General features: G+C 38.6%; 3 protein-coding genes and 2 long non-coding RNA genes across 9 annotated transcripts; 2 read left to right on the forward strand and 3 right to left on the reverse strand.

Annotated features, from left to right (window-relative positions):
* Window positions 1-93: 93 nt before the first annotated feature.
* Window positions 94-2,658, reverse strand: LOC148735852 (uncharacterized). Its single transcript, XR_015998424.1, has 2 exons — window positions 2,347-2,658; window positions 94-2,128 (listed from the first exon to the last, which is right to left on the reverse strand). It is a non-coding gene; the product is annotated as an uncharacterized LOC148735852 (long non-coding RNA).
* A 5,475-nt stretch (window positions 2,659-8,133) lies between these two features.
* Window positions 8,134-13,249, forward strand: LOC111338536 (uncharacterized). Its single transcript, XM_022945036.2, has one exon. It carries the CDS (start codon window positions 8,225-8,227, stop codon window positions 10,439-10,441), a length of 2,217 nt encoding a protein of 738 aa, XP_022800771.2. The 5' UTR covers window positions 8,134-8,224; the 3' UTR covers window positions 10,442-13,249.
* Window positions 13,250-16,754: 3,505 nt separating this feature from the next.
* On the reverse strand, window positions 16,755-20,590 carry LOC148735853 (transcription factor HES-4-like). Its single transcript, XM_088754085.1, has 4 exons — window positions 18,300-20,590; window positions 18,078-18,173; window positions 17,717-17,804; window positions 16,755-17,487 (listed from the first exon to the last, which is right to left on the reverse strand). Exons 1-4 carry the CDS (start codon window positions 18,348-18,350, stop codon window positions 16,952-16,954), a joined length of 771 nt encoding a protein of 256 aa, XP_088610211.1. The 5' UTR covers window positions 18,351-20,590; the 3' UTR covers window positions 16,755-16,951.
* On the forward strand, window positions 19,605-26,123 carry LOC148735854 (uncharacterized). Of its 4 annotated transcripts, none has more exons than XR_015998953.1 (2): window positions 19,605-19,702; window positions 25,276-26,123. It is a non-coding gene; the product is annotated as an uncharacterized LOC148735854 (long non-coding RNA). The 4 variants fall into 4 exon arrangements; XR_015998949.1 differs by lacking the exon at window positions 19,605-19,702 and adding an exon at window positions 24,147-24,536 and having other exon boundaries at window positions 25,073-26,123; XR_015998952.1 differs by lacking the exon at window positions 19,605-19,702 and adding an exon at window positions 24,147-24,536 and having other exon boundaries at window positions 25,111-26,123.
* Window positions 20,730-23,963, reverse strand: LOC111338519 (transcription factor HES-1-B). Of its 2 annotated transcripts, XM_088754086.1 has the most exons (4): window positions 23,824-23,963; window positions 23,621-23,716; window positions 22,764-22,851; window positions 20,730-21,943 (listed from the first exon to the last, which is right to left on the reverse strand). In XM_088754086.1, the coding sequence occupies exons 1-4, from the start codon at window positions 23,857-23,859 to the stop codon at window positions 21,411-21,413; spliced, it is 753 nt and encodes a 250-aa protein (XP_088610212.1). In that variant the 5' UTR covers window positions 23,860-23,963; the 3' UTR covers window positions 20,730-21,410. The 2 variants fall into 2 exon arrangements, with proteins under 2 accessions (XP_088610212.1, XP_088610213.1); XM_088754087.1 differs by lacking the exon at window positions 23,621-23,716 and having other exon boundaries at window positions 23,824-23,956.
* Window positions 26,124-26,915: the final 792 nt, after the last annotated feature.

Raw genomic sequence — 26,915 nt, forward strand, 5'->3', positions numbered from 1 at the left:
CCATGAGTGTTCGTTGGATATGAGCTGGCTGTAACCAATCTCCAACAAGCGCAAATGGAATAATTGCAATGTTGAATTTCATAACTCCCGAACTTTTTCAAGAATGTTTTATTAAAATTAAGCAAAAATTTTCAGCTTGTAACACACTGCAAAGCACTTCCACACAAGGTTACTTGGAATATGAGCCTTCAATGCCTCCCACGCTACTGATTCGCTGTCTTAGTATCTACTAAATACAAATACATTTATTCAGTGAGTATACATCTGAACTTGCATCCCATTTTCCGCTTTGGCCAAACGTTTGGAATACCATTTTTAACATAAAACAACTTACTTATTAAAAGTGTTTTACACTTCTACCTTTGTCTCAGGATAAATAAGACATTAAAAATCTAATATTTACAGGTACACGGGCTGAATATATGTTATAACATCCCAGGTGCAAATAAACTATTTAAGTGCACAGGCACTTGAAGTAGGAAGTTAAATCCGCGGAAGTGTCTCTAATATATATTGTACATGTTTTTCTTTTTCTTTTCTTTTCTTTAACAAACTTGATGAATATTCACATAAAAAAAAAAGCTTCTACATCCATGCTAATTGTTGTCCCTGGAATTTGCTGCCCATAAAAAATGCATTATCCCTGTGGTAAGGCAAATACTCCCAAACTCCAACAGGAAAGGTTGATATAACTAAAATCGCCTATTAGAGAGTTTTCTCTGTCAACATCTACAGTTGTTTTAATGCGATCTCAAGAATGCGTAGAAAGATATATTAAGTAAAACACCACACCACAAAAAAAAAAGAAACAAAAAAACAAAACAAAACACGCTTAAAATTTTACTAGAACAAAGTTCAGTTCCTTCCCTGCATCGCGAGCACATCGTTAATGTCATTAGTAAACCGCCGTGCCAAACAAAACCCAATGAGCTGTAACACGGGAAGACAAGCTGCTATGGACGCCATTAAAAGTAGATTACTTCGAAACCAATCCTCGACACCTTTCAAGCATCCCTGAGTGTAAATAGCTTCACTAGCTTCACTCTCTGAAAGCGCCAAAACACCAAATCCGCATTGCGAGTTGACTTCGTCGGTAGTGCAACATGAATAAGGGACACCACAACTCTCGATCGACGGAGACGAACAATTGTAATATACATTCCTTTCCCAGTCGGTGTATTTTTCAGAACCACAGCATTTCAGCTCTTTTTGGGTAGCATCTATAATGAGTTGAAGATCTGGGTCGTCCAAATAGTTATCGATCATCTTTGTGAACGCGTTATGCATCTCGGTTTTGACTCTGCCCGAATACACATAGCCCAAGATTGCGGCCGTGATTTCTAACAACAACATGAAGGCTAGAGAGAAATAGTAAAACTTCAGCAGGCACGTATTCTCTCTCAGTGCACCCAAGCAACCAGTGAAGGAGATTATAAACATTATGATACCGATGCCCAACAAAATCGCCGCAGGATCGGTGGTCATACGGCTTATTTTACCGTAAATTTCTTGTTTTTCCACCATAGCGTAAGCAGCGATTGCCAAGATCAAGCAACTTACGAACCAAAAGACAACGTTCATGAAAAACATAAGGTATTTCACACAGTACGTGGACTTTTCAGGGTAGGAGTCCAGTTGGCTGCCCGGCGGTTGAAAAGGATGAACCTTTGTTGAACGACGCATGTTTTGCTCGAACAGAGAGAAAAAAAAAACTCACGACAATAAATATATCATACAGAATGTTAGAAATCCTCGTTAGTTTACTGATCTGAGCTATGAGACAGTAATCCTTTAATGTTTGCCGATTGGATGTCAGCCTGTGTGCTTAACGATGACGTACCGTGCTGACCTAATGTCACGCTAGGACGAAAACTGAGTCACGCGTCAAACTTTTACGAACTCTAACGAGCCAGAAAAAATGTGCACGATGTTGCGTAAACGTTAAAGAGCTGTTAATTTCTGTCGTATTTATCTTCCATAAATATCATTACATGTTATTATGATAGATCAAATCTATATTCTTCAAAAGTGTTGGCAGTTACCTCTCAGTGACCTCTTCCCGATCAATTTTTTTTTGTATTCAAGTTGTGGACGGCTGTTTGTATGTCCTTCACACGATATTTTGAACCTTAGGTCCATTCACAGCGAAAGATGGAAAGTAGGAGATGGACCAGAATAAGATTTTTTGGGAAGGGTTGGGAGAGAGAGAGGCAAATTAGTATAGGTCATCGCATAGGGGCGAGTAAAATCAAGGATTAATATCACGGGTGTGTTTTCAGTAAAATTTGAATATATCAAAAAAGTTGAAATGGTAAATTGGCTACCGTTATGATTATAAAAGCTTACGTTTCGAGCGACGCAAACCCATCACCACACTACGTCAGTTACTAACCAACGTTAAAGACAAAGACGAACCGAGGAACAGACAGGGAACGATTTAAGAGATCCGACTGCCAAGCCTCCTACAACAGTGAGACTGGCAGAAACCTCACAACAAGACTGACTGAACACAGACGGGCGACGAGAAAAGGTGATGTCAGCAATCTCATTGCTGAACACCATCGACTTACCAACCACAACATTGACTGGGACTCTGCGCAATGCCTAACCTACAGCACTGACTATTTTCAACGACTGACTCTGGAAAGCTGGTTTACTAACTTAGAACAGACTCCCCTAAACAGCTGTCAACAGCTACCCGCTCCATACAAACGACTCATTCACGACATAAACATCACAAACGACCGAAAAAGAACGACCTAACTTTACCGACAGATCGAAATAGACCAATCACGACCGACCTACGTCACTTGAGTCTTACAGCCAATAACATCACGGCAAAACCAACCGATCATTTTATACGAACTGGAATAAGAACATTCTACTGACAACAATCATTCACTTGACTCTGATGATGACTTCCGCACAGTTTGTCGAAAAGTCAGCCACCACCACCGACAACAGTCCTTCTCAGGACTACACTCACCCGGACGATCAGACTACACCTTCACAAAACTTAAAACATTACAATAACTTCGCGTGGGTAATAGTTTTTCCTTTCGTACATTTCCAAATTAATTGACACGGAACACATCTGTTAAAATCGGTTCTCTAGGATCAGACTCGTATCAGACCCAAACTAACTTTGATAACAAAAACGACCTACATATAAAAATCGCGGAAGCAACTACTAGTTCGTATTGAAGGCATTTAAAAAAAAAACGTGCATCGAAATTATCCTTATAAAAGTAAATTACATTAAAAAAAAATATATGAGAAAGGAAATGACACTCTTATTCTAAAAAACTGTAAAAACAAGTTTTAAAAATGTCTAGCTTGTATTTGCCATAGCATTGTCAATTAAAAAATCTGTAGCGAATGTCTCAAATGTTCTTTTCTTCTCTCTTGTACCTCTTAAGCATAGGAGGGCGCATCGTAAAAGCGCAAAAGAGATTTTGGCTCTGATCCAGGACATAGTGGTAGATTATGTTTCACATTTCTTAATGGATATGAGTTCAGCTAAGCGTTTAAGGTAAATTTTGCATTCAGTGCCCATCCCTCCGGCGGTACTAAAGATCAGGGGCGTAAAGGATCCTTGCTCTATTTCCAATACTCTACTAGCATACTTTCGTTTCTTCTCCGCATTTTCGTGCTGTTTAAAGACTTGCTCAGATGTCTTCTCACGATAGGAGTCAGCATAAGGGTGGAATACCCGGACATCAAAGTATGCAGACTTCTGTCGCTCCCAAACACCTCTGGCTAGAATATCAAGATGAGCATCTTGGAAAGTATTGGTTCCATTATTCAAAATTTGCTGCAGGGGAGGCTCGATTTGCACATCTTTACATACGGTACTAAGCAGTGCCGCCTCCAGGTCTCTGATCTCATTGTGGCGTTGTATCACATTGTATTGCATACTTGTAATGAGCCACTAGCTTCAATAACATCAGTCTTTATTACCCCTCTGACGCACTTCCCGATGATCCTGCGCAGTACCTCCCCGACACCAAATGGTCGGACTGCTCCTTCACCCTTGTCAAGAGTATCAGACGGCTTGAGAGTAACGCCTCAATGCTACTGGGGTCCACGTACTCCGTACATAGTCTTCTGGCCAACATAGCGGCGGAGAGCATCACAAAGATCTTTGCCAGACTGCTTGAAAGCTTTTACAATGATAGAATTCTCCTAAACCCGAATGCATCAACTCCACAGGGACCTCCGGAGCCCTTGGTCCTCATTGCAGCCTCACGCACCATCTCATCATCAATTTCAAGGAATAACGTGGTTGGGACGTCTTCAATTGGACCAAAAAGTAAGGATCCCAATTGGGCTTCCTGTACATCCGGGTGTTTTTCTCGAAGTTGCCTTATGACGTCATCGCTGAGAGGAAGTATCCCTCCACCATCGTCACTACTGAGGTATCTCATGGCAGAAAGGATTTGCCCCTTCATCACAAGATTAGCAAAAACATTAGCCTTGTTAGGTGTTACCGTTTGTTTAGAGCTTGTAAATCGTCTCTGAAGTATTCTTGATGATCTTTTGCTTTAGACTTTCTATATGGCTTTTGGAGAGCAACAGCTTTAAGAACAAAAACTGCCTTAATCGAGACATGTTTCCCTTCAGCGCCATTGTTCCATGTGTTTATATGTTTTGTTAATTGATCGATGAAAGTCTTGCCTGGTCTTCCATATGGAACGAGGAAGGTGTTCTTGCGCCATTTAGAGATTTCAGTGTATGCATCATCGATTGTTGACGTTTTGACAAACAATGCTCTTCCATCGTTTGAAAGCCCCCATTTAAACAAGGAGGGCTTTTCAAAGGCTTCATAATGCGGTAAACGATCAGGTATTATGTTTGACGAGATCTCAATAGTAGGATCATTTGCTTCGATTGTTGATCGAGTCTTCCTCAGAGAATTGTACGTTCGGCGAATGCAGATTTGGGTCTTGAGAAAGTCATTTGCATTTAGGTTGCTTGAATTTTCGTCAGTGGCGTCTATCAAGATATTATTATTTCCAAGTATATTTGATCGCCAAATATCGCCATTAGAATCCAAAGGACTTGAAATACTTAAAGAGGACGCGTTTTTCTCTAGTCGCGAAGCTTAATCCCTAATATTCTGACTTTTCAAGTTAATAATAATAATAATGATAATAATAATAATAATAATAATAATAATAATGATAATAATAATGATATAGTTTATTTCTGACCACTTGCAGCCTGAGACTGAATTACTGGTACAGTGTATACATAATAAATATGAATATGATACAAACAATACATTACACAGGCTGATACTTAACGGTAACGAAATTTTTAAAACGCTCAGTTTTTACAAGGATGCGGTGAGAAGATTTGCCTGATCGCAGACATATTTGCGTTGTGCTGTGAAGTACTCGCTCATGACAATGGGGGTACAAGGGGTGGCCTTGGCGAGTTTTACGGATAAACTGCTCGCATGCATCTGCGCGGCGGGCCAACAAGGACTGAATAGCGACCTTTTCAAGCGCGTGTTCGTATGAAAGGTCAGGCCGTATAATAGAGAGAGCCCTTTTCTGGACATCTTCCAGTGCGTTATCCAGGCACTTTGGCAAGTCAGCGAACACAGCTGACGCGTACTCCAATATAGGTCTCATAAGCGCGCAGTATATGGCAACCATGTCTACAGGAGGTACGCCACTCTTACGCAGCTACGATTGGCCTTCTTTACCAACCAGTCAATGTGCACAGTCCACGTAAGATCCTCCGAAACATGTACGCCGAGCAACTTAAACAATGAAACTTGCTCTACAAGGGATCCGCCAACCATGATCGGCATGGGCACACAACTATTATAGTGAAGAAAGTCAACCGCGAGAACTTTACATTTACGCGGATTGAGGCGCATGTTATTCTGAAATGCATAAGAATTAATATCATTTACGATGTAATTCAACACAGAAGGCGAATTTCTAGGAATGGTCTCGATGACAGTGAGGTCCACCACGTATTTAGCACAAGGAACCCAAGCACTGCCAAGATTGTTTACCATTACCGCAAAAAGTAGAGGGCCAAGCTTCGTGCCCTGAGGGATGCCGCCCCGTAACGTGCACGCGCAAGAAAAATTGGTACGAATACGTGTTACCCGGGATCGCTCGTGCAGAAAGGAAGCTATCCACCTAAGAAGGCTATTATGAATCTCAAATTTAGATAGCTTGCTCAACAATATCAAATGCTCTAAGAGGTCGAACCCCTTCTTAAAATCCGCGAAAAAGAACCTGTTAAAACAATTACCCTTGTCTAAAACTTCTAAGGTAAGGTGCATCAGATAAATTATTGCCTGTTCTGTTGACTTGCCTGATACCGCGAGCTGTTTAATATCAGGATCTTTTAAAACTATAGGGAGAACACGCGTAAGAAGGGAGTAAGAAGCTAATAAGTTAACTGTCCTTCCCGATTACCGTATAGGAGAAAAATACGAATAGAAATTTGAAGTTTCAACAATTACTTGTGGCTTGAACCACCCACTCTACTCTGCAAATGAGCAGACACAGCTTTTTTTATTGCTGTTCAACTTGTTTTCTCTTCTTTTGCTCATCTTTCATAAAGTTGCCGTCAGAAGTTGACAAAAAAAATTATTGTTTTGGTATTCCCTCCTTCGCGGTCGTAAAGTTCCCCTCTGCCTATTTTTCTCGGCAAGTAAGCCTCTACACGGTGTTAGAGGAACCAGTTATCAGGCATATATTACGAACTGCGAAGAGGCAAGATTCACTCGGAAGCGTGAAAAAAGAAGAAGGATATGACCAGTCGAATTACAACCCCTTATACTGAAGAGATTTTAATCACTCTTAAATAGACCACTTAAAAGTGGTCCATTTACAAGTCACTGTGACGTAAGACACGAGCTTCTCTTTGGTCTATCGAGTTGTGGAACAGGTGCATTCAGGACCTTACAAGCAACTAGAGGCAAGCCAAAAGTCTGATTCGTGAGAAGAAGTGCAAGAGAAAATGTCATTATTTAACTCGTGTTTCTCCTCTATCCTTATGTTGTTGCCCCCGTTCTCTTGAAAAAAAAAAGAAAGAAAGAATAAACTGAAGTAGAAAGTAGCATCTACATGCTGCTAAAGCCATGGTCCGATCTAACATCCTAACTAAGCTTTTCCTAGCGTTTTATGGTCCCCTCCATCAATTTTTATCTCTCCAAGGATCTAAACCTCCATCATCAATTCTTCACGGTATTTGACAAACGTGTTTTTTTAAATTTTTTTTTATTTATTTTAGAATTTTTTATTTTTTTTATTTATTTTAGAATTTATTTTAGAATTTTTTTATTTATTTTAGAATTTATCTTAAAATTTGGCTTAAAATCAAACAGTAACCCATTATTTACAATGTTTCCACCTTTAGTCTCCTTCTGTCTTGAATTTATTATTATTAGGAGAAATTTAAAGGCTTAATAGTTTCTTTCGATAATGTGCTTCAGCCACTGATCAGCACTACAAAAGATATAATTTTCCAAGAACTCTTCATCATTATTAATAAAAAAAATGACAAAAATGGTTTAAACTAGTGATGATACATAGCCAAGAGGAAATAATGAGTAGTGACACATTATTTTTCTTGACGCAGCTGTCTTTTTGTTGTTGTTGTTGTTGTTGTTTTTTTTTTCTGAATTTACATGAGAGAAAATTTGGAATGGCAAATAATTTTAGCATAAAAGTGTTAGAAGCTAGTAACGCAGCGAAGTATCCGCTATAATTACATGAAAACCGCCGAAAATAATGTCGTCTAAATTAGAGCCAGCCATGAGCTTTCGATTTTTGCAAGTTTAGAACGTGACCATGATGCGACAATCTTTTCAAGTGTTTTTACTCAAGGTGTGACAACCTGTTAAACTGAAAACATCGAAAAAACAACACGTTTTTTGTTTGCGTTTTTGGGAAGTAAGATGTTTTGAGATAAACAAGGCCCATGCTTCTTCTTTTTCCACACACTCTTTTAATTCGTTTCTTTTAAGTCATCATTTGGCCTGATTTTTGCCCTCTATCAATTCGGTCATATCAGCGTGACATTTTTTTGGAAGCCTTTTCAAGAATGCTCATGGACGTGACGGAATGACATATTATGTCACGTGAAACCGAAATGAATGGTACAGTATTTCACTTCAGTTTCCTTCAGATGTTCCATCTACCGTAATGGCGTCCAGGCTGTATCCACTTACTTGTACATCGTTTTGAGTGAAATGGCCATATTTTTCCACCAAGATGTACGAGACGTTTTTCAAAACCGAAAAGTTATTGTTATTGGTGACTCCATCCAGCGTTCTGTATACAAAGATCTTGTCTGCCTCTGGACGCAAAAAGACAGTCGTTATCTGATGCAAAGAGAGCTTCGCGCGAAGGGCGAACTTGCATTTCTCGGTGACAAATTGCTTAGCGGTGGAAAGCTTGAAGGAAAAATGGTGAATGGGGTCAGTTACAGAGAGGTGCGAGAATTTAAGGACAACGAGGTTTCCTTCAAGTATTACTTTGTGACTCGGGCTTACAGTGAACACATGACATCGATTCTGAATGAGTTGAAAACATGTGGACCCGACATTATTATTATGAATTCAACCTTTTGGGATTTGCATCATTACGGCGATAATGATTTACAGCAGTATAAAGAGAACTTAGACAAGCTTTTGAAGGGAATAAACGAAATATTTCCTTTGAGTTTATTGTTCATTTGGAACGCTGCCTTACCTCTAGCTGAGCGCTGCAAGGGAGGTTTTCTTCGCAAAGGATTTCTCACAATCCCAGTGGATAAGATCATGAAGGCGAATAATCTCGCACGGTTCGCTACCTCAAGTCAGCAGAAAATCTTTTTGGATTTGTTCACCGAGTTGAGAAACAGGGATAATTTTACCCAAGCCGAAGACGGGATTCATTGGGGAATGCGAGCGCATCGCAAAATTTCAAATCTTATTTTGACGGAAGTCTGCACCTCATGGAATAAGAAATTACCCGACCCTCCCCAGCTGCCGAACCGGCCAGACAATAGGAATTCCTCTCCAATACCTTGGTCGAGCTATTACCCAGATAATGGCGACTCAAACGATTGGAATTCGTCTTCTTACAACGGTGGCTACGACGTGGACTACATTTTGCCATACTGGGATTCGCATTTCACATCATCAATGCATGATAGATATCAAATCCCTTCGCGGCTCCTTTCTGGAGGCTTGAGCAGCCCTTTTGATTACGGCCGTAATTTTAACTTGGGTTACAGTGTCCCCTATGGCTCCCAAAGGGTACAAGAATATCAACCAATTCAGACAGTCATTCCCTATGTTTTTCCAAGTTATTATCCACCAGTGCAAGAAATGAATTTTAATTTTGCAACTCCAGTGGGTCCTCATCATCCACCCAAGTATCTTTTCAAACCTGCTTATTCTGACCCCTTTCCAATGAAGTCTTACAGTCCATTGACTAGTAACCATTTCAGTTCCCTTGTAGGGAGGGCTCCAGGCTTTCTGCCGACCCCTCCTGGAACTCCATCTTATGCTGTTTATAGAGATGGCAGCTCTAGTTATAAAGATCGTTTTAAGAAGTTAAGTAACCCAAGTGTGAGAGGGCGCAAATTCAAGTCAAGCTCCTCCACTTCTGAAAACACTGCACAAAACAGACAGAGTCAAACACCCCAAAATTCAGCTAGTAATAAAAATTCAGGTTCTGCTTCTGCCACGAATGGCTCTGAATTGTCAGATCAAAACAACAATGAGGCACAAGGTAGCTCCATTGATGAGTCTTTCCCAAAACCAAATGATAAAAATGTAGTTGTAGAAACTGGGGAATCCCCTACAGATGAAACAAAATCTCCATTGAGTTCAGCTAATCCAGGGGGGAGCAGTGACCCTGTATCAGATGTGAATGCAGAATTCCCAGATGACAAAAATGGTGGTGAACAGAAAGGTAAATCTTTAAAAGGTAACAAAGAGATGTGCGGAACAAAGAGGAACGTTGATGATGAGGTGAAGATTTCTGCTGTTGTGAGTGATGACGCAAAACCTGGAGCAAAGAGAAAATTTGATGGTGATGAGTATGCCACAGCAGAAGATGTAAATACATCTGGCATAAAGAGGAAGTGCAACGAGGACAAGATGGCTCTGGCCGAGGATTCAAACCCTGGTAAGATTGCTTCCAATGAAAGTTTATTTGCTGATGGGGACAGTTTACGATGTGGAATGAAGAGGAAACTGAAAGATGTGGAAGAACCAACTGATGTAAAAGATGCCCATGAAAATGGATTCTCCCAAGTTGATGGAGATTTTCATGATTCAAAGAGAAAACACACACTGCTGGAGGTAAATTTGTCTCAGAATAACAACAGGGTAGAGCATGAAGAAACCCAGATAGCTAAGAATCTTGCTGTCCATGATCATCTAAGATGTGCCTTGAAATATGATAGCTTTATCTAGAACTTTAAGTGCACCTTGTTTTTGCATTTTCTAAAAGTTTATATTTTTTTGAGTGGATAGAGGTTTGGAACAATTAAAGATTCTTTTATGATGGATATAAGTTAAAATATTTTTGATAACATCCTTATAAATATTAAGTAAATGTTATTTTGTTACTGTTGTCCATCCAGGGAAGTCTATCATGTTAATGACATTGAAGTAAGAAATTTATGTATTTAAGTGAAAACTTAGTTCACATCTTCATTTTGATTAGAGTGATGACAAATATTGTATTTTTATTGATATTTCTAAGGTTGTATAAAACAAGATTATTTTGTTATATATGATTACATATTGATAATTAATTTACACTATCTAGTAAACATGTGGCTTTAACTGTTGCTGGTCGCACCGGATAACAAAAACTGGATTGGGACAGTGCAGCTTCTGAAACTAAACTGAAGACTTTTTACAAACAAGTAAGGAGGGTTAGTTTCTAAAGAAACTGTGGTGCTGTGTCAGTGAGGGTAACAAGGTAATTTGGTTATGTCGATTAAGTAGAAATTGTAAATCAGCCACCTTAAAGAGTTAAAAAGCTGACATTTCAAGCGTTAGCCCTTTTTCAGAGCGAATGACAAAGGGCTAATGCTCAAAACATCAGCTTTTGAACTGTTTACAGTGGTCAATTTTACAATTTCAACTCAGTTGATATAACCAAATTACCTCAAAGACTTTTTATGTTTGGTTAATTTTTTTTCAAACTTAGAAATAGTGGGTTCAAACAAAATTTACTAACAATAAGAAGACAGGCAACAGAAATAAAAAATGCCTCAAAAAGACATCAACATTGATCAATTTTGTCACATCATACCTAAATCGTTTATTTTAATCCTTTACATCTTGACATCAGTAAGCATAAATTTCCTTTCCATTGGTATTGAAAAAGGAAAATTTGTTCAACAATCAAGGCTTCTTAGGTTGGCCATTATTTCCTTTATTCTCATGATCTTAATAAATGATTTCGGCGATACGACCGTAAGGGGAAATTACATGCTGGTCACACTTAGGGTTTAAAATTTTAGTGTTTGCAGGGCTCGACACCAACGGTAGCCCACTAGTCACAGACTAGTAGAAATTCAGTTTTGGCTAGTGGTTTTCAATTTCCACTAGCCAGTTTGGCTAGTAAACAGACTGAAATTGTCTTAACATCTAAAAGACATCTAAGACGTCACTAGCCAGTTGGCTAGTAAGTTGAAAACTTAGTGTTGAGCCCTGTTTTGTGAAACTGGTAGATCCCAAAATGAAGGCTGCTTATGTTCGGTGTAGCTGAAAGAAAGAAAGTTATAATTTTTTTTATCGATAATTTTTGTTACTATGGATGGGTACATCTGAGGCCCCTATTTGTGTGTAGTTTCTACAGTTTTGCCTAATTTACTGTTTATGTCCAGGAGTGATTAACATGTAATGTCTCCCTAGAATGTCCATACATTATCCAGCAAACAGGCAATGAGAATACTCAAACTTATCAGGTAGAAGTTGTTCTCTTGATATATAACACTAAATTCTTGTAATTTACAAGGAAATGTGTAGTAGCAAGAGGGGAGAATTAACTATCAGATTTTGGGAGTAATGTGGTTAACTTTGCATCAACACAAATCTAAAATCTAGATTGATATTATGAACAAAGTGAAGAAACATGTCACTGTTTTGGTGGAAAAATTAATTTTTTCCATCATATGATAATTGAGTTTGTATAATTTATGAAGATGTATTTAGTTTGCCCAGAGGTAAAAAGGCCAGTAAATTTTATCAAAGTTATTTTCCTTCAAGTATTAATGAATTAAGCAGATGAGCCTTAAACTAAAGATTTTATAATGACCGTCTCTAAAACTGAGAATGTTATAGGATATCTGATTAGTTTTGAGGTTATCAGCAGATGCTGTTTTGAAGTCTGAAGTATTGTGTATCTCCTGGGAAAAGATTTTTGAGAGCTACGGTATCTTGGCTTGTTCTTCCACAGTAATTTTTGTAATTTTGAAATTACCAAACTGGGGTAAAATTCATTTGGTCGTAAACTTGACTAGTTCTGAAATTCCCTCTGAGTTTCTACTTTGCAATGTATTGTAGATTTCTGTGAAAATTACTTAGACTGATAAAAACTACATACAGTTTGGATTCTATTAATATTGCTGCAACATGGTTAGTGTGGGCAGAATTGATCTATCTTTGTTGTAATGGAATTCTTTGACAGGTGAACGGCTCTCAAGAAAGTCGGATACAACCCAGTTCCAAGTGTGTGTGTTTGTGTCTTTGTTGAAGTCATCCCTTGAAAATGGACGACCACTTGTAATGTGTTTACCAAGCTAAATAATTGAACAGCTAAACTGAATTTTTTCTCCAAGCACTACCCTGATTTTTGCTGTATTTGTTTCCTTCTTTACTTATCTTCTTTGTTTTCAATTTTTCTTTGTTGCCTTCTCACACATAATTTCTGTTGCAAGTGACTGGCTTCAGTGTGGTTCAACTTTTTTGGTGTTAGGGAAAGAAAGGCAAACTACTTTGCAGAAAGTTGAAGTGTGTTATCCTGTGGAGTTAGACATACTTGTCCTAATAATGTTCATTTGCCTTGAAAGTTTGAGCAATGTTGATGCTTGACACTGACTCATTTTTAAACGTCTGGTATTTCCTATCATTGAACTTAACAATTATTGACTTGAAACTTGCTACTTGTATTAATTTAATTTGGATTGCATTTATAGTTATAAAAGAAACATTTGAAGTTATTTTAAATTTATTTCTAATCTATTTATAATAAAAGTTAGATAATTATTGGTGTCTTGTCATGCTTTTGTTGAATATCTCGGAAGATTGTGTCATTTGATATAAAGAAATTAGACTAGAGATGGAGTTTTGTCTGTAATAAAAACAAAAATTCATGTCAATTGACAATTCGGAGAGGTAGAGCTCTCTGGAGAGATATTTTAGTAAGCTTTTATATGGAAGGCAATTTGATGGGGGAAGAAGGTGATAAAGAAGGTACGGTGGCAACAGGAAGTAAAAGATAACTCCTTCGATGGCGGCCTGTGCGAAATCGTTAGTCTGTGCACAGTGTATGTGGAGCTATTGGTGCAGAGGAGTAGGGTGCGATAAGAAGAATTTGTCCTTCAACCCTACTCGCCCCGTCCACTGATTGTACCTGCTTGGCCAAAAACCCGGGGAGGCAACATAGTGGTATAACAGTAGTCCCTCTGAGTACTTGATAAGTGAATAGTCTGTGTAAATACATATCCTGTGTGTGTGACAGTGGACTACGAGAAAAAAAAGAAAGCTGATCTACATCAAATATACTCCAGTGTTTCGGTTGCAAAAAGGCAATGCTTTTGAAATACGGCTCTTCGGTGGTCAACGCTTTCTTTAAACTGGAAAGAAGAACCACTGAAGCAAGCCAATGAAACAGGCATAAACTTAAGTGAATAGCCGCCCGTTACTAATGGCTGCATCAGAAGAAAGATGGTTAATGTTTCCATCTCGTGTCTCTGCACTTGATGAAGAAACTTGTTATCATTTAATTACTGATTGATCAAAAGTCTGGATGCAAATTTCCGAAACGACCACGATAACTTTAGACGTGTGCTGGTTTGTTCGACCTGTTGCACAGCCTTTTTTTTTTCAAGGCCATTTTCTCGTATACGTAACAGGTATTTCTGTTATTCTGTTATCAAAAATTTAGGTTATTAGCGGCGAGAGTAGATGTAATGACAACAATTACTCGCACAGGGGTCAGGCCGTTATACCTCTTCAGAGTAGTAGGTACAAGGATTCTGGAAACGATACTGTCTCACATTTAAATACAAACGCAAGTGCACTGAGAAAGAGAAGGAAGTCTAATTCATTCTCGTTTCCAGAGCCTCCTTTCTTAGGTTATGAGAAAAAACGAAAGACACTGGAGAAGAGAAATGAACTTCACCGCGACTCGTTTCCCCACAAAAATCCTCCAATCATGTAGAAGCATTAGCTTTCACCTGCGATAAAACTGAATGCGTTATATCTGAGTAAGAAAAAGGATAAATCCATGATAAGTTTAAAAGAAAACACGTGACATTGCACCGTGCACAGTCTATGAGGGAGACATCCCACGAGGAGACCGGTGTACGCGCGTTTTCCGGGTTTCCCTACGCGCAGAAACGCGCGCTTTATATCTGAGTATCAGGCAATAGAGTTAAGGTGGCTGAACACAGTTTTTGATACCTGTGTTTTTTTCACCATTTTCTCTAAAACCCTAAAATCTCTCGGTCCCCAAAACTAGCAGCAAGCAAGTTAACAACACAAACTTTGTTTTCTTTTTATAGTTCAGCTGACGTATGTGCCGTTGCCATGGCGACATGAATAAATACAACAGGCGTTAAAAATCGGTTTTGTTTATTTGTAGAAAATCTAGTTATTAGATTTTCTTTAGAACTTGCATGCAACGAGCTTGTAACGATACTCACAAGTTAACACCATTGTGCTAACAATTTAACAGAGATATCTTTAATTATCCCTTGTTGAAGGTTCACTCGTTTATCTGGAATTTCCTTTTTTAAAAATCAATTTTTTCTTTCAATAGTCCAGTTACTTATTTCCTAAAGTATTTGCGTGCCAAATTTCGTGAAATTCGAACGAGGGGTTCTCAAGAAATAAGCATATTTCCGAGAAAGCAATTTTCCATTCAAGCGCAATGTTTTTACATACCTCGCATGCACTGCATTTAACTGGGTTCCTTCTTTCTCTGGGTAACGACGAAAAAGCTGAGAATATGCTGGGTTCTTTGCACCATTAACTTTTCTAACACGTCTTTGTAATAAAAGATTAAAGCCTTCAATACACTGCGCCAACTATAGAGAAAAATAGCACAGAAAGTGCGGATATGAGTTGAGTAAATAAAATGATCGCTCTATCAACGGCATGTTTGTTTTTTTGCAATCCTTGTGCGCGCGTTGAACTGCATCAGCAAAAGCGCGCGTAAAAACTGTGTTCGGCCACCTTAAGTATGCTGGACACTCTTCCATGACGTCACTCTGGTGATTGCATCGGGCCCCTACCACGCTAATAAGTTTTCAAATATGTCCGTTTTAACCCAGACACATAACGAATCAAAATAATTTTAACCGAAAACATCATGTTCGTTTTGCTCTAAACTGCCCAAACTACTTGGAAATCATTTTTGAACGCACACGTTTGAATGCGTTGTCGTCTATCCGCTCTAAACGCCAGAAATTAAAACAGATGAAAGCCAGTAAGTGACGCACTAATTCCGTAAATATTTCAGTCAAAAAGCCTTCATTTTCTGTTTTAATCACTACTTACATGGAGAAGGGGCCAAAATTATTAGAAGTGAACGAAAACACAATTACAGTGGAACCTCGGTTTAATGAACCTCTATATAACTAGGTCCTCCGTCAGTAACGAATGATACTTCAGTTTCAGCCCGGCTAAAGTTACAGTAAAAATGTATGCCACAGAACCCCGATGTATTGAACCCTCGATATAACGAACCAATTTTCCCAGTCCCGTCTCTATTCTCTCGTTTTGCATTGATTACCGGCTTGAACACCTAAGCAAGACAGGTTACATGACCACTGCCTATGATAAAGATATTTATACAAAAATTTCCGCCTAATCTTTGGCTGAGAACGAGTCAAATACAAATACGGTGCAGACACCTGAAAATAAATGTCAATAGTTGAGCGCAGAAGTTGTGTATCATACACAACTGTGTATCTTACAGCCCATAACATTCCGGCTAAACTGATCATCGAGATTACACGAATTCACTTGACTCTGATGATGACTTCCGCTCAGGTTGTCGAAACGTCAATCACCACTGCCGACAAAAGTCTTCCCCAGGACCACACTCACCCGGGCGATCACACTGGGTTCAAACCATTAACTGTGGTGCAACCCCCGCAATTTGGAATGAATTAAAAATTTTTCGAAGACCACATACTTTTTTTTTCACAGAGGAAATTTACTTGCTCTTTTTCATCCCACATTGCACACGAAATCATGCATGTGATCGTCTGTACGATTTAATCTCATGCTGTTAATCATGCTGTATATTGTTTCATTGTTTTCGGCTTAAACGAACGTTTAAAATTCCTGGAGGTTTGTTAACTTTTCTACAGTCTGGCACGATCAGTTTTGTATTTGAACAAGTCCATTGGAAAATTGAATTGTCACAATGGGCTCCTGATTCTCGTGAGAACGTAAGTTATAGTAACAAGGAAATCTTAATGTACTAAGGAACTTACGGCAAACAACCGTGAAAGAATGGTAAAGAGACCCTCGCAAGATGATATGAAAAGGCACAAAATTTAATGACGCTTTGAGACTCTTTGTCCTAAAGACAAAGGAACAATACGAGATCACTTGAGCGATATTTACAGATTATTAGCTGTCCTTTGGAGTACAGCAATGGGCCTCGGTATTATTTTATAGCTTTGTAAAGAAGTTTTGTTTCAGGAACCTCTTTAAATCTTTCTTTCTGATTAGTTACCAAGGTCTCCAAAGCGGGTCATTCTCCGGTCTCAAAGCCTGAGTATCGGGAATATGTAGTCCTTGAAGCGCATGAAAATCTACCGTTGGTTTATTAAACACAGGGATTAGATGAGGGGCAGAAACCATCGCCAAGGGAGTGTTTTGGCTCGGTACTAGAACCGCAGCGATTTTTCCGTTGGCCAGCTGCCCCGGAACGATTTGAAATTGAGTCGTGTTTAGTAAACTCGGAGTTGTCTCTAAACTTTTTGATTGATTTGATGTAAAGCGCGATAGCTCTAAAGGGGAGGTCACTGGCAACGTGACAGCTTGTGATTGCTGTAACGGAAGATTTTCTGATGTCGTTGTCGTTGGTTTCATGATCGGAGGACAAGGTGAACAATATGACGCGAGATGTGAGAGTAAACGCGCGCGGACTTGAACATCCAATCCATCCAGTGACATTAGATATCGGCTCACTTCATTCGCGCACTCGTTGTATCCCGCGCGGAAACGCGCCATGGTATTAGGATCGCTTGTGCTGTTCATACGAGCTGCGGAAATAAAAAACAAAGTGAAAAAGTAAGCATTAATGAACATCTTCTTGGATCCTTCATAGATAAATGCCCAAAATTAAAGACAAGATACTTCGAGATTCATGCAGTTGGAAATATATAAGCATTTAATTCCTGACTTGTATTGTACAGACAGTACCCATCACGCTGTGTTTCACTACTGGTATTTGCCGATTAAAAAGAGAAAAATAACTTGTCTCGGACTTACTTGCCACACTTTGAGTCCTCATTGATCGCAAATAACGCACAGTCATCTCTAAAATGTCAGCTTTCTCCAATTTGGAATAGCAAGAAGTCTGAAAGAAAGAAAAGCCGGTAATGTCTTGTCTCGAAAAGATTAACTCGTCAGGCATTAAACACATGTAATAAACAATTAAAAAACTAAGGTCATTTGCATTACACATAAATAAAATTTAGCAACAAATTTACACCCTGGAAATATATACACCCTTTTGTTTTACTGTTAATCAAAGATCTCTGATAATTAAACGAAACCCGTCGATTCTTGTCAAAAGATTTTACGGGAAAAGAAAATCGTTAACCGCTGTTAAAACAATAGTTTGACTTACATCTTTTTTCATAGCTTCCAGAATGAGGTTTTTTAATTCATTGAGGCTTTGATTAATCCTTGCTCTTCTCCTTTTTTCCATCAAAGGCTTGGAAGACTGAAATAAAATTTAAAATTAACTTCGTTAGTAAATCAGTTATGACCTGCGCTCATCGTAGTTCATAGTTCAATGCATTCAATTTTTATTTTTTTGAAAGCTTAAAATTTTACAAACTCTCAGTACCTTCCGTCCGTCCGTGTTCGAGAGGTTCCTTGTTGGACTTTCAAGACCCATTTTTCCAAAACATAAACCTTTCCCTCACACAATTCCACGCTCAATCTTACATATACCCGCGCCGTAAACGTAAAAACAGCCACACTCCGCTCCAAATCCGTTTTTATGCCAGCTATTTCTCCGAGCGTGGGAAAATTTTCGGGGACATTTTGCCTATTCAAAAGTTCTACCTATGAGCCAATGAGATCGCTTGTACTATTCGCTGTAAATAAACTTTTGCTAACAGAGCGTGAGAACGCCTGGCTTTGATTGGTGAGGCGTTTCTAAATGCGTAAGGAAAGTATGTCTGTGCTGTTGTTTAAAAGCAAATTATGTTGTGGCTTTGCAGTTATCCGTGCGCAAACAATGATTTTTATTAAAACTTCATTAAGCAAAAACAGACAAACCCATTGTAATTTCTAAACCATGTCCGTGGGAACAGTTGAAGATCATTGGTTGGCCCACCAAAAGGAGCTCGCGCATGACAATGCTAATAAATATGTTTAGATAAAACGTTTCACTGCCACAATAAGTGTTTATTTTCGCACGTGCCCAAGCATTGTTGTGGCATGGTTCAAACTCGATGGGGTTCACTTATATGGTGACCCGACCGCGAGTAAAACAAAAGGCTCTGAAATTTTCCCACGATCGGTCCTGGTGCGAATGTTTATTCATGAATATCCGGAACAATTGTTGCTTAAAAACAAGTCTAAACACAAACGCGAAGAATTTAAACAACACTCTGTAAAGTGTACAATACGATCTCTGTTTCGAAGGCGAAAATTGTTGAAAACTCAGGCAGAAAACAAAGGATAACCTACGAGAAACAAATTCAAGGGTGCGAATATGTGCGAAGCTTTTAAAATGGTCAGCTTGAGTTAGTGAGAGAATGGCAACCGTCAAAGTGGAATTGAATAGATCACTTAACTTCTGGAATATTTCCATGACGATCGAACAATGCCGGATTACTCAAAAAAGGTGGAAACCCTTTTTTTTAAAATCTTATATTCAATGAGTTAAATCTGCGAGGACTTTTCAAGATGAAATAAAGTTCGTTTCCGACAGTCTTAGTTTTCCTTCTTTTCTTTTTCTTTCTCTTTTTTTTTGTTGTTTTTTTTTGTTTTGTTTTCAATTGAATAAACCCATGCCATTAAACTTTGTACGAATCACCTTAAAAAGAGACTTGTATGAAGAATTAATAACATGTGTTGATTGACAGTTTTGTATCTTGAAAGCAGTAAAAAACCTGCCAACTGGTTCATTTGCCATCTAATTGTCGAAAACTATTTTGTTTAAACTTAGACATTCGCACATTCTCCACATTCTTCAGCCCTGAGTCATCGCATAGAGGCAATCATCAGGACCGCATACAGGTGAAGTTTATAAAACAAAAAACAAGCCTGTAAACGAAAAATACTACAAAACCGACTTTGGGGAAAGTCAAAAAAGTATTTGCCATATCTCCTGATACTTAACTTGTGGCATGACAAAAAACCCCAAATCAGAACAAATTGGGCGGTTTACAATACCTTTCTTATGCATTGAGATAGGACGGTACTAAAGAAATCCTTTGATTGATGAATACCAAGAGACTATGAGGGTCTCAAAGTCTCTTGTGAATACCTAAAATTCAGCAATGGATTATCTATGCATGCCCACAAAGGCTGTTTAAAAAGAAAAAAAAAACTGTGGTATTTCTGTTCACCCAGTCAGAGAAAGCAGAGATGAGAAACAGTTTTGCTGGATTCAGGCGCTGTCATGTACGATCGAGCATTTTATGCATGTCGTTACTTTTAATAGTTCTTATTTTGCTGTTTTCTGAAAAAAAAAAAAATCATCTTCTGTCAATTCAATCTGTCAGGACTTGCATTTTTACAGCGTCAACGCTTGCTTAAGTTAGTTTAGATAGCAGACCCTTAGGCCCGGTTTAAACGTCGCATTTTACATGCACCGAATCTAATACTAATTTAAGTCGACCTGAATTAAAAAAGTTCGGCATTTGATTTAAACGTCGCATTTAATTGTGCCGAATTTAAATGCCGAGTGCGAGTGACAGCTTCATTCCCAGACTCCGCTCTAAGTCCCCCGCCAATATGGCTGACAAAAATAAGGAGGATATTTTGTGTTTTCGGCGTTTATGCCTCTCAAGCACCATTCGCGCTCACAGGAAACGGCAACTTATAATGCAGATGGCAGTGCATCATCTGCTAGCAAGAAGACGGCTTCTGTATGTTTGTTCCCCTGTCATGCTTTTCCTATCGCAAAGAAATGCCATAGCACGTGTCCCAAGACCCCGATCGTGCCGTCGATTGATACGAAATGAAGGCTGGTGGCACAAGGTATTGACTATATATTCTGATGTTCGATTCTTTCCCGCCAGTTTTCTTTGCGCATGTCATGTACCATAAAACTGTTGAATTTATTCATCTTAATATAAGTTGTCGTTTTAATCAGTAATTCATTTAGTATAAAGAGCTAAGTGATTCTCTTCCATGGAAGAGAAATTTGTCCCTTCGACCGCATCTGATCAGTTGATACCTTACATAGTAAGGACTTAAAGAGAAAATCACATTGTAATTGATGACAATCCACCCAGAAAATAACGCAACAAAAATACTTGTAAATAAACCATTGAATGGTTTGTTAAATAGAATATAAATATAGTTTTCTTTTCTTAAGTGTCACTTGAAATATTAAATAATCTCGTAAGCCATGCACACGGTGTTTTTCTGTCAGGTTTGGAATTCGACACTAAAATTATTGTAAGAATTTGACTTGATTGTCATAACAGAGCTATTTCGTGACAAAATCTCTAAAACCATGTCTTCAGTCTCTAAACTATAGCATCTCCCATTTCTTCCACAAGTAAATTAAGTGAATTTGCAACTAAATAGCTGAATTACAAATGTCACTGCCATGTATTCAGTATTGATACTAAAAACACACACACACACACACACACACACACACACACACCTTGATCAAACCATCAGATATAATCCATTAAGAATCACAATATGTAACTAATAAAAACAAAACACTCTTCTCGTAAACGATGACTAACTTTGCGAGTTTCCTTAGTCAAGGAACCGATTTCCAAAAGACAGGCCTGGTGTCTAAGCCTAAAGGCATCATTTCAGGTGGAGACATACCGTGCTTTGGTTCTTTACTAAATACGGGAATAAGGCTAGGTTGCGAAGCAGCAGTCGCGGTGCTCGAGTCTACCAAAAAGGGATTGACTGTTGGTAACAAAACTGCCACTTTACCATTTGTTAAAGGGTAGGAGGCTAAGTGATACTGAGCTGCAGGAAGAAAACTCGGACTGCTTTGAGGAAGGAAAGAGAAATTTGCTGGAGAAGCCATGGTGGGAAGAGGCGGCTTGGGTAGAATTGGTTGGTTTGGAAAGGAAATCGGAGGTGATTGTGGTGCCCTTAAGTCAGCAGCTTCTACGGGCTTGGTAACTAAGCAGCGGGACGCGAGATGTTCTAACAGCCTGCTCCTGAGTGCAGAGTCGGTGTTGCCCAGGCCTGTCAGTACACGAGTGATTTCCGATGCGCATTGATTAAATCCCGCGCGATAATTGGCGAGGGAGGCTGGATTCGAAGATGAATTACCTGTCGAGAGAGTTGTAAAAAATAGTTCAGAACCCTGATTTTAAGGCTTAGATTTATAGAATGCCCTAAGGATTTTTAAGGTGGGCTTACATGTTGAGAGGCAAATAGGCAGAGGTGGAAGGTTTACTTAAGTCATAATTTGTCGCAACTATTTCATGGCGTCTTTCATCGTGGAATTGCTTTCACCCAGATGATCTTAACGAGATTAATCTTCACGCGGACGGCTCGAAAAACAAACTTCCGGTGGAGAGCCTAGCTATGGATAATTTTTATGGAGTTGACATACCCAACCTCGTGCCCATGTCCTTTTCCCTAACTAAGGGAAAAGGCCCTGGGAATGAGGTTGGGGCCTGGACCAGAGCCCTCCCTCTCATTTCCCTTAACCGTTTACTTGCTGCACCCATCACAGTCATCGAGAACCATCAAGTTCCATTCTTAATTTGTTTTTTTTTTTGTTTGTTTGTTGTTTTTTTAAGGGTAAGCCGTTAGTTTCTTTGAGTTTCTGAAATAGTAAGAGTTCATCAAGAGTCAAATTTTCAAAGGAGTATCTTTAAGAGCTTCTAAACTGTTAAAACCTCAGATCTCGAGGGCACTTTATACTACCAGTTTATGAAAGGGTTTTGTCTCCTCGTAAGGGCCCTTAGCCCCGATTTAAGTCCCCATTTATTGGCCCCAAAAACTCAACGTCAAACCGAAGCATAAGTTTCTTATTGGTACATGACATCACAACAGCGCTAGCGAAGTGCCTCGAAACCCTTCAGCAAGATTACGAAGTCTAATTCAATTGCAAATATTTCAGGGAATGAAGAATTTGGTCTACCTGTGTTTTGTTGACTTTTTAGATTTTTCAAATGTTGAACCGTCATTTCCAGAATATCAGCTTTTTCTAACTTGGAGTAACAGGAATTCTAAGAAAATAAAACAAAACAATCCAGAGTTTAAGAATGCGAGTTTGCTGTGATAATTGTTAATTTTGGTCGTTAAATGTATTGAAATTAGATTTAAAAAACCAACTAGCAGAGCCCAACGAGTTAAGTTTCTCAACTCTTGCTTATGGTAGTTATGATATAAGTATACTAGTTTTTTTCAACGATTTGAGCGTTTCGAATCGTTTTTTAAAAACATCTTTACTCGTATATGATATAATTTCCTTTAAAAGAGATTTGCCCAGGCTTGAAATTAACTCAGTCTTCCATCACTTCTTACACAATACCCTTGAAACTACCTAACATTACATAACTCGCGAGCAATTGCTGAGATTTTATTATTCCCTACAACAAAGGAAACCAGAAACGAGCATCTAAGTATTTCGATTTCCATCAAAAATCGTGATTTGATCGTTAAGGAATGTGCAAGTAAGAATGCAAGCGTCAGTTGTTTCTAGATTTTTTTTTCTCTGTTGGAGTATAGAGCATTCATTGTTCCATGGCATTGCACTCATGTACAACAATGAGTTCAAATAAGCAAAATGTAAGGGTCGTGTGTAAAAGACTTTAGCTCTAGTCAACAGCGCGAAATTTCGAAAAAAACAAGAAGTTGTCAAGTTTAGAACTTTTTGTAGTTCTTGCTGATAAAACAGTAATTAATGAAGCATGGGATGAATTTTAACTAGTTAGATGAAAGGTAAAGGAATGTACATTTGTGATTTAAGCTAAGCAGAGTTGCATGTATACTCACATCTTTTTTCATGGCTTCTAGGATTAAACTTTTCAATTCGTTCAAACTTTCATTTATTCTGGCTCGTCTCCTTTTCTCCATGATGGGTTTCGACGCCTGAACACGGAATTGTGGAAAGCGTTTCGCATTTATTACGAGCTCCAAATAAAAACAAGACTACAAGCAAAAATATCTTTTTCTAGAAAAAGGTAACTGAAACTTACTTTTCTGCGCTCTCTGGAGTTTGTTTCGTCGTTCATTTTTGCTCTGGGATTGAATGAGCTCGGTATGTGTGTGGAGTGATGACAGGTAGGGATGGACTGCTAGGTGCGGAAATATTTTCAGCGGGTTTATCACGGGATTCACAACTATGCGAGCCTTTGTCTCAACCTTTGTTTATGATAACTGATCCATTGTAATGAGCGTGGGAAAAATATCCACAATTCTTTACAGGGTTAAGAAGCGCGCTGAATCGTCCAATTAAATCCCGCTATCTTGTTTAAAAACAAGCACTGTCCTCAATTGAATCCGCATTTAAAATATGTCGGGGCGAGTGAAGGTCGTGAGAGCGCTGCGCGCTGATTGGCTATTCTGAAGACGAGCACGCTTGAGTAGTGGAAGTCGCGTGCGTGTAATAACTCAGCAACAATATTGTGTATGGAGACTCCAGTGCTGCGTCAAGGCCCTCTTTAGTGTCTACTCAACAGGGTCGTGGGAACAGAACACGCTGATTGGCTAGGCGGTTCATGAAGTCTATGCCGCAGGATTTTAATGGTTTCACGGGTCACGTCCCATAAAAGGATTTTGGGTTTTTATGTTGTCAGGCACACTCCTTGTATTGAACTGTGTGTGATTCTGCCATAAATAATTGGACAAACAACGTCAAACTGTTGATTCTGCCACACGAAACATCATTCTCTTGAAATTCCTTCACTAAGTGAGTATTGATTCATCACAGCTCGCTTATAGCATGAAAACTTAGATTTGACACTTATTAAAACAAGAGAAACTTCTGAAAGAGGCCGTTTTCTGCTGTGGTTTCACGATGAAAATTGTTGTCTTTGTTCGAAGAAGATTACCATATATCTGCTGAAGATGGGCTGTATTGCCCTTTGCAGATTAGACATTTAGATTTACCATTTTTTCTAACGTAGCCGATTGTAATCGACTGGAATGCCGCCATTCAACCGAAATAAAAATCTAATTCGATAACTTCTATTAACCTGCACTTAAGATTGCATTGGTTCAGACTTTGAAAGAAATTTATACGTCGTTCCCGAGTGTCAACACTCACCCGACATCATCAATTACATTTGATAATGTTAGGACGTAAGAAACAAAAGAAAATATTCTTCTACAAAAGAAATCAAAGCCCACGAAAATCTGTCATAGAATTTACATCCAATGAAGCTACTTTCCCGGGTTCTTAACCTTAAGCTATCAGATATATCTCTAATGTTTTATACCTGCTAGGTGATTTTCTTTCACTGCATTGCCTTCGTTTCGTTAAGAGGCTATCCATGAAGGACCATGAATGCCAGTAAAGAGAGACAACTCCACTCCCCGTGGGAGTATACTTGCGTTGGTTCCGCAAAGATAAGTTATGATCGTTCTTTCACTCAATCACAATTTGTCTCTGATTTCTAGTGATCTGAATTAGAGTTTTTTTTTTACAGGTCGTGGAGCGTCCTTTCCCGGCCGCACTAGTGCACCAGTTTTAGAACTGGAATACCTAAGCCTTTGCGACGATGGAAAGTTTGTCACTCCTCTAACTCCTCAGTCATCGACAAATTTGTTCGCAGGAACATAAAGAAACGTCAACTTTGGTATAAAACCAGATTGAAAAATCACTATTGCAGAGTTTTTGCTGGCCTAATGAAACAAAAAATAGAAAAAAACCCAAACTGTGTGTAATTTGGTGAAGTAGGCAGTTTTTTCAGACTACAAAAAAGGTTACGTTTAGTGAAATCAAATTTTTATTTGTTCAAGTGACGCCGCTTGCCTAGGGCTATGATCTGTTATGCCTAGGTTGCGCAATTGTGTCTTAAAATGACTCTCGCTCATGATCCACAGATATCTAATTTCAGCCAATTATCAACTGTAGAAGGTTCTACTTGGCAGTGCTTCTGAAGCGTTTACCCAGTTAACCTTTACAGACATTCAAGTACAAATGATCCTCCAGTCAGCGAGAAGGCAGTACAATTGAAGCAGAGGAACTGAAATCAATAGTGTTGCAACTTTTAGCAAGAGATAAGAAATGGCTCTTAACTGAACTTTTTGGCGAGATTCTTAATATTTCGTAGGCGACCAAATGAATCGATTCCGTGCAATTTGTTAATTTTTCTGCTCTTCGTGAAAGCCCGACATGCTAATTAAACAAGAATTGATTTTTTCAGGAGAATCAAACAAAACAGTTTAATTATAGCACGTAGACGTTACTGAATTCCTGTGTATTTGCCAGCTTGCATCAAACGTTTACAGTTAGCTTATAGGACTAATAAATTGGATTACTAGGTTACTGAAAGACCTTTGTCCTCTTATCAAGATTTCATAGTTTGGCAAATATGAGTGACGTTTTTTGAAATCATAGTAATGCATTATTTGACTAGACCACCTCACACCACCGAATACCTTGTCATTATTAAAATTTAATAGCAACCTAAATTACTGATTGTCTTGACAACAATCAACTAAGAATTAGGAATATTCGAATATTCTGTTAGTATAGGCGTTTCTGGTAATCTGGATATTCATAGGAATTTTTCAATAACGATCTGTTTAAAAATATTCGTGCTTAAATCGAGTTGATTATTGAGCTTTAAATGACTGTAAAAAGGATTAATTAAACTTTCAAAACTAGGAAAAGTAAATTAAACGTTCAAATAAACATAATTTACAGCTCACTTAAAATTAATGAGAGAGTAGAAAATTCCAGCGGTGGGGCATGAAAACTTTCTCATTTTCTAGAACTCAATTAGCGGATCAAAGGCATTTTCATGGGGAGTCAGTCAAATGAACAAATTATCATACATCTACTTCAACGATTTAACTTCAGTTTCCTTCAATGAAAACCAAAAATTTTGAAGTTCTTGGCGAAGTCTAAATGAAAATATGTTCATGAGAAACCACCAAATCCACGGCTACAACACACGGCACGCGGACTTCTTTCGTCTACTGACCAGGGAGCCTAAGATTACAAGCTTAAATGATTTTTAATAATCTTCCTCACCATTAATTTGCAAAAACTCTAGGGGATTTGGAAATATCCGATATTTTGTTTTACTAATTGCAGATGTTCAAAATTTGAAACAAAATG

This window comes from Stylophora pistillata, chromosome 3, assembly GCF_964205215.1.
Source record: "Stylophora pistillata chromosome 3, jaStyPist1.2, whole genome shotgun sequence".
NCBI classification, from domain to species: domain Eukaryota; kingdom Metazoa; phylum Cnidaria; class Anthozoa; order Scleractinia; family Pocilloporidae; genus Stylophora; species Stylophora pistillata.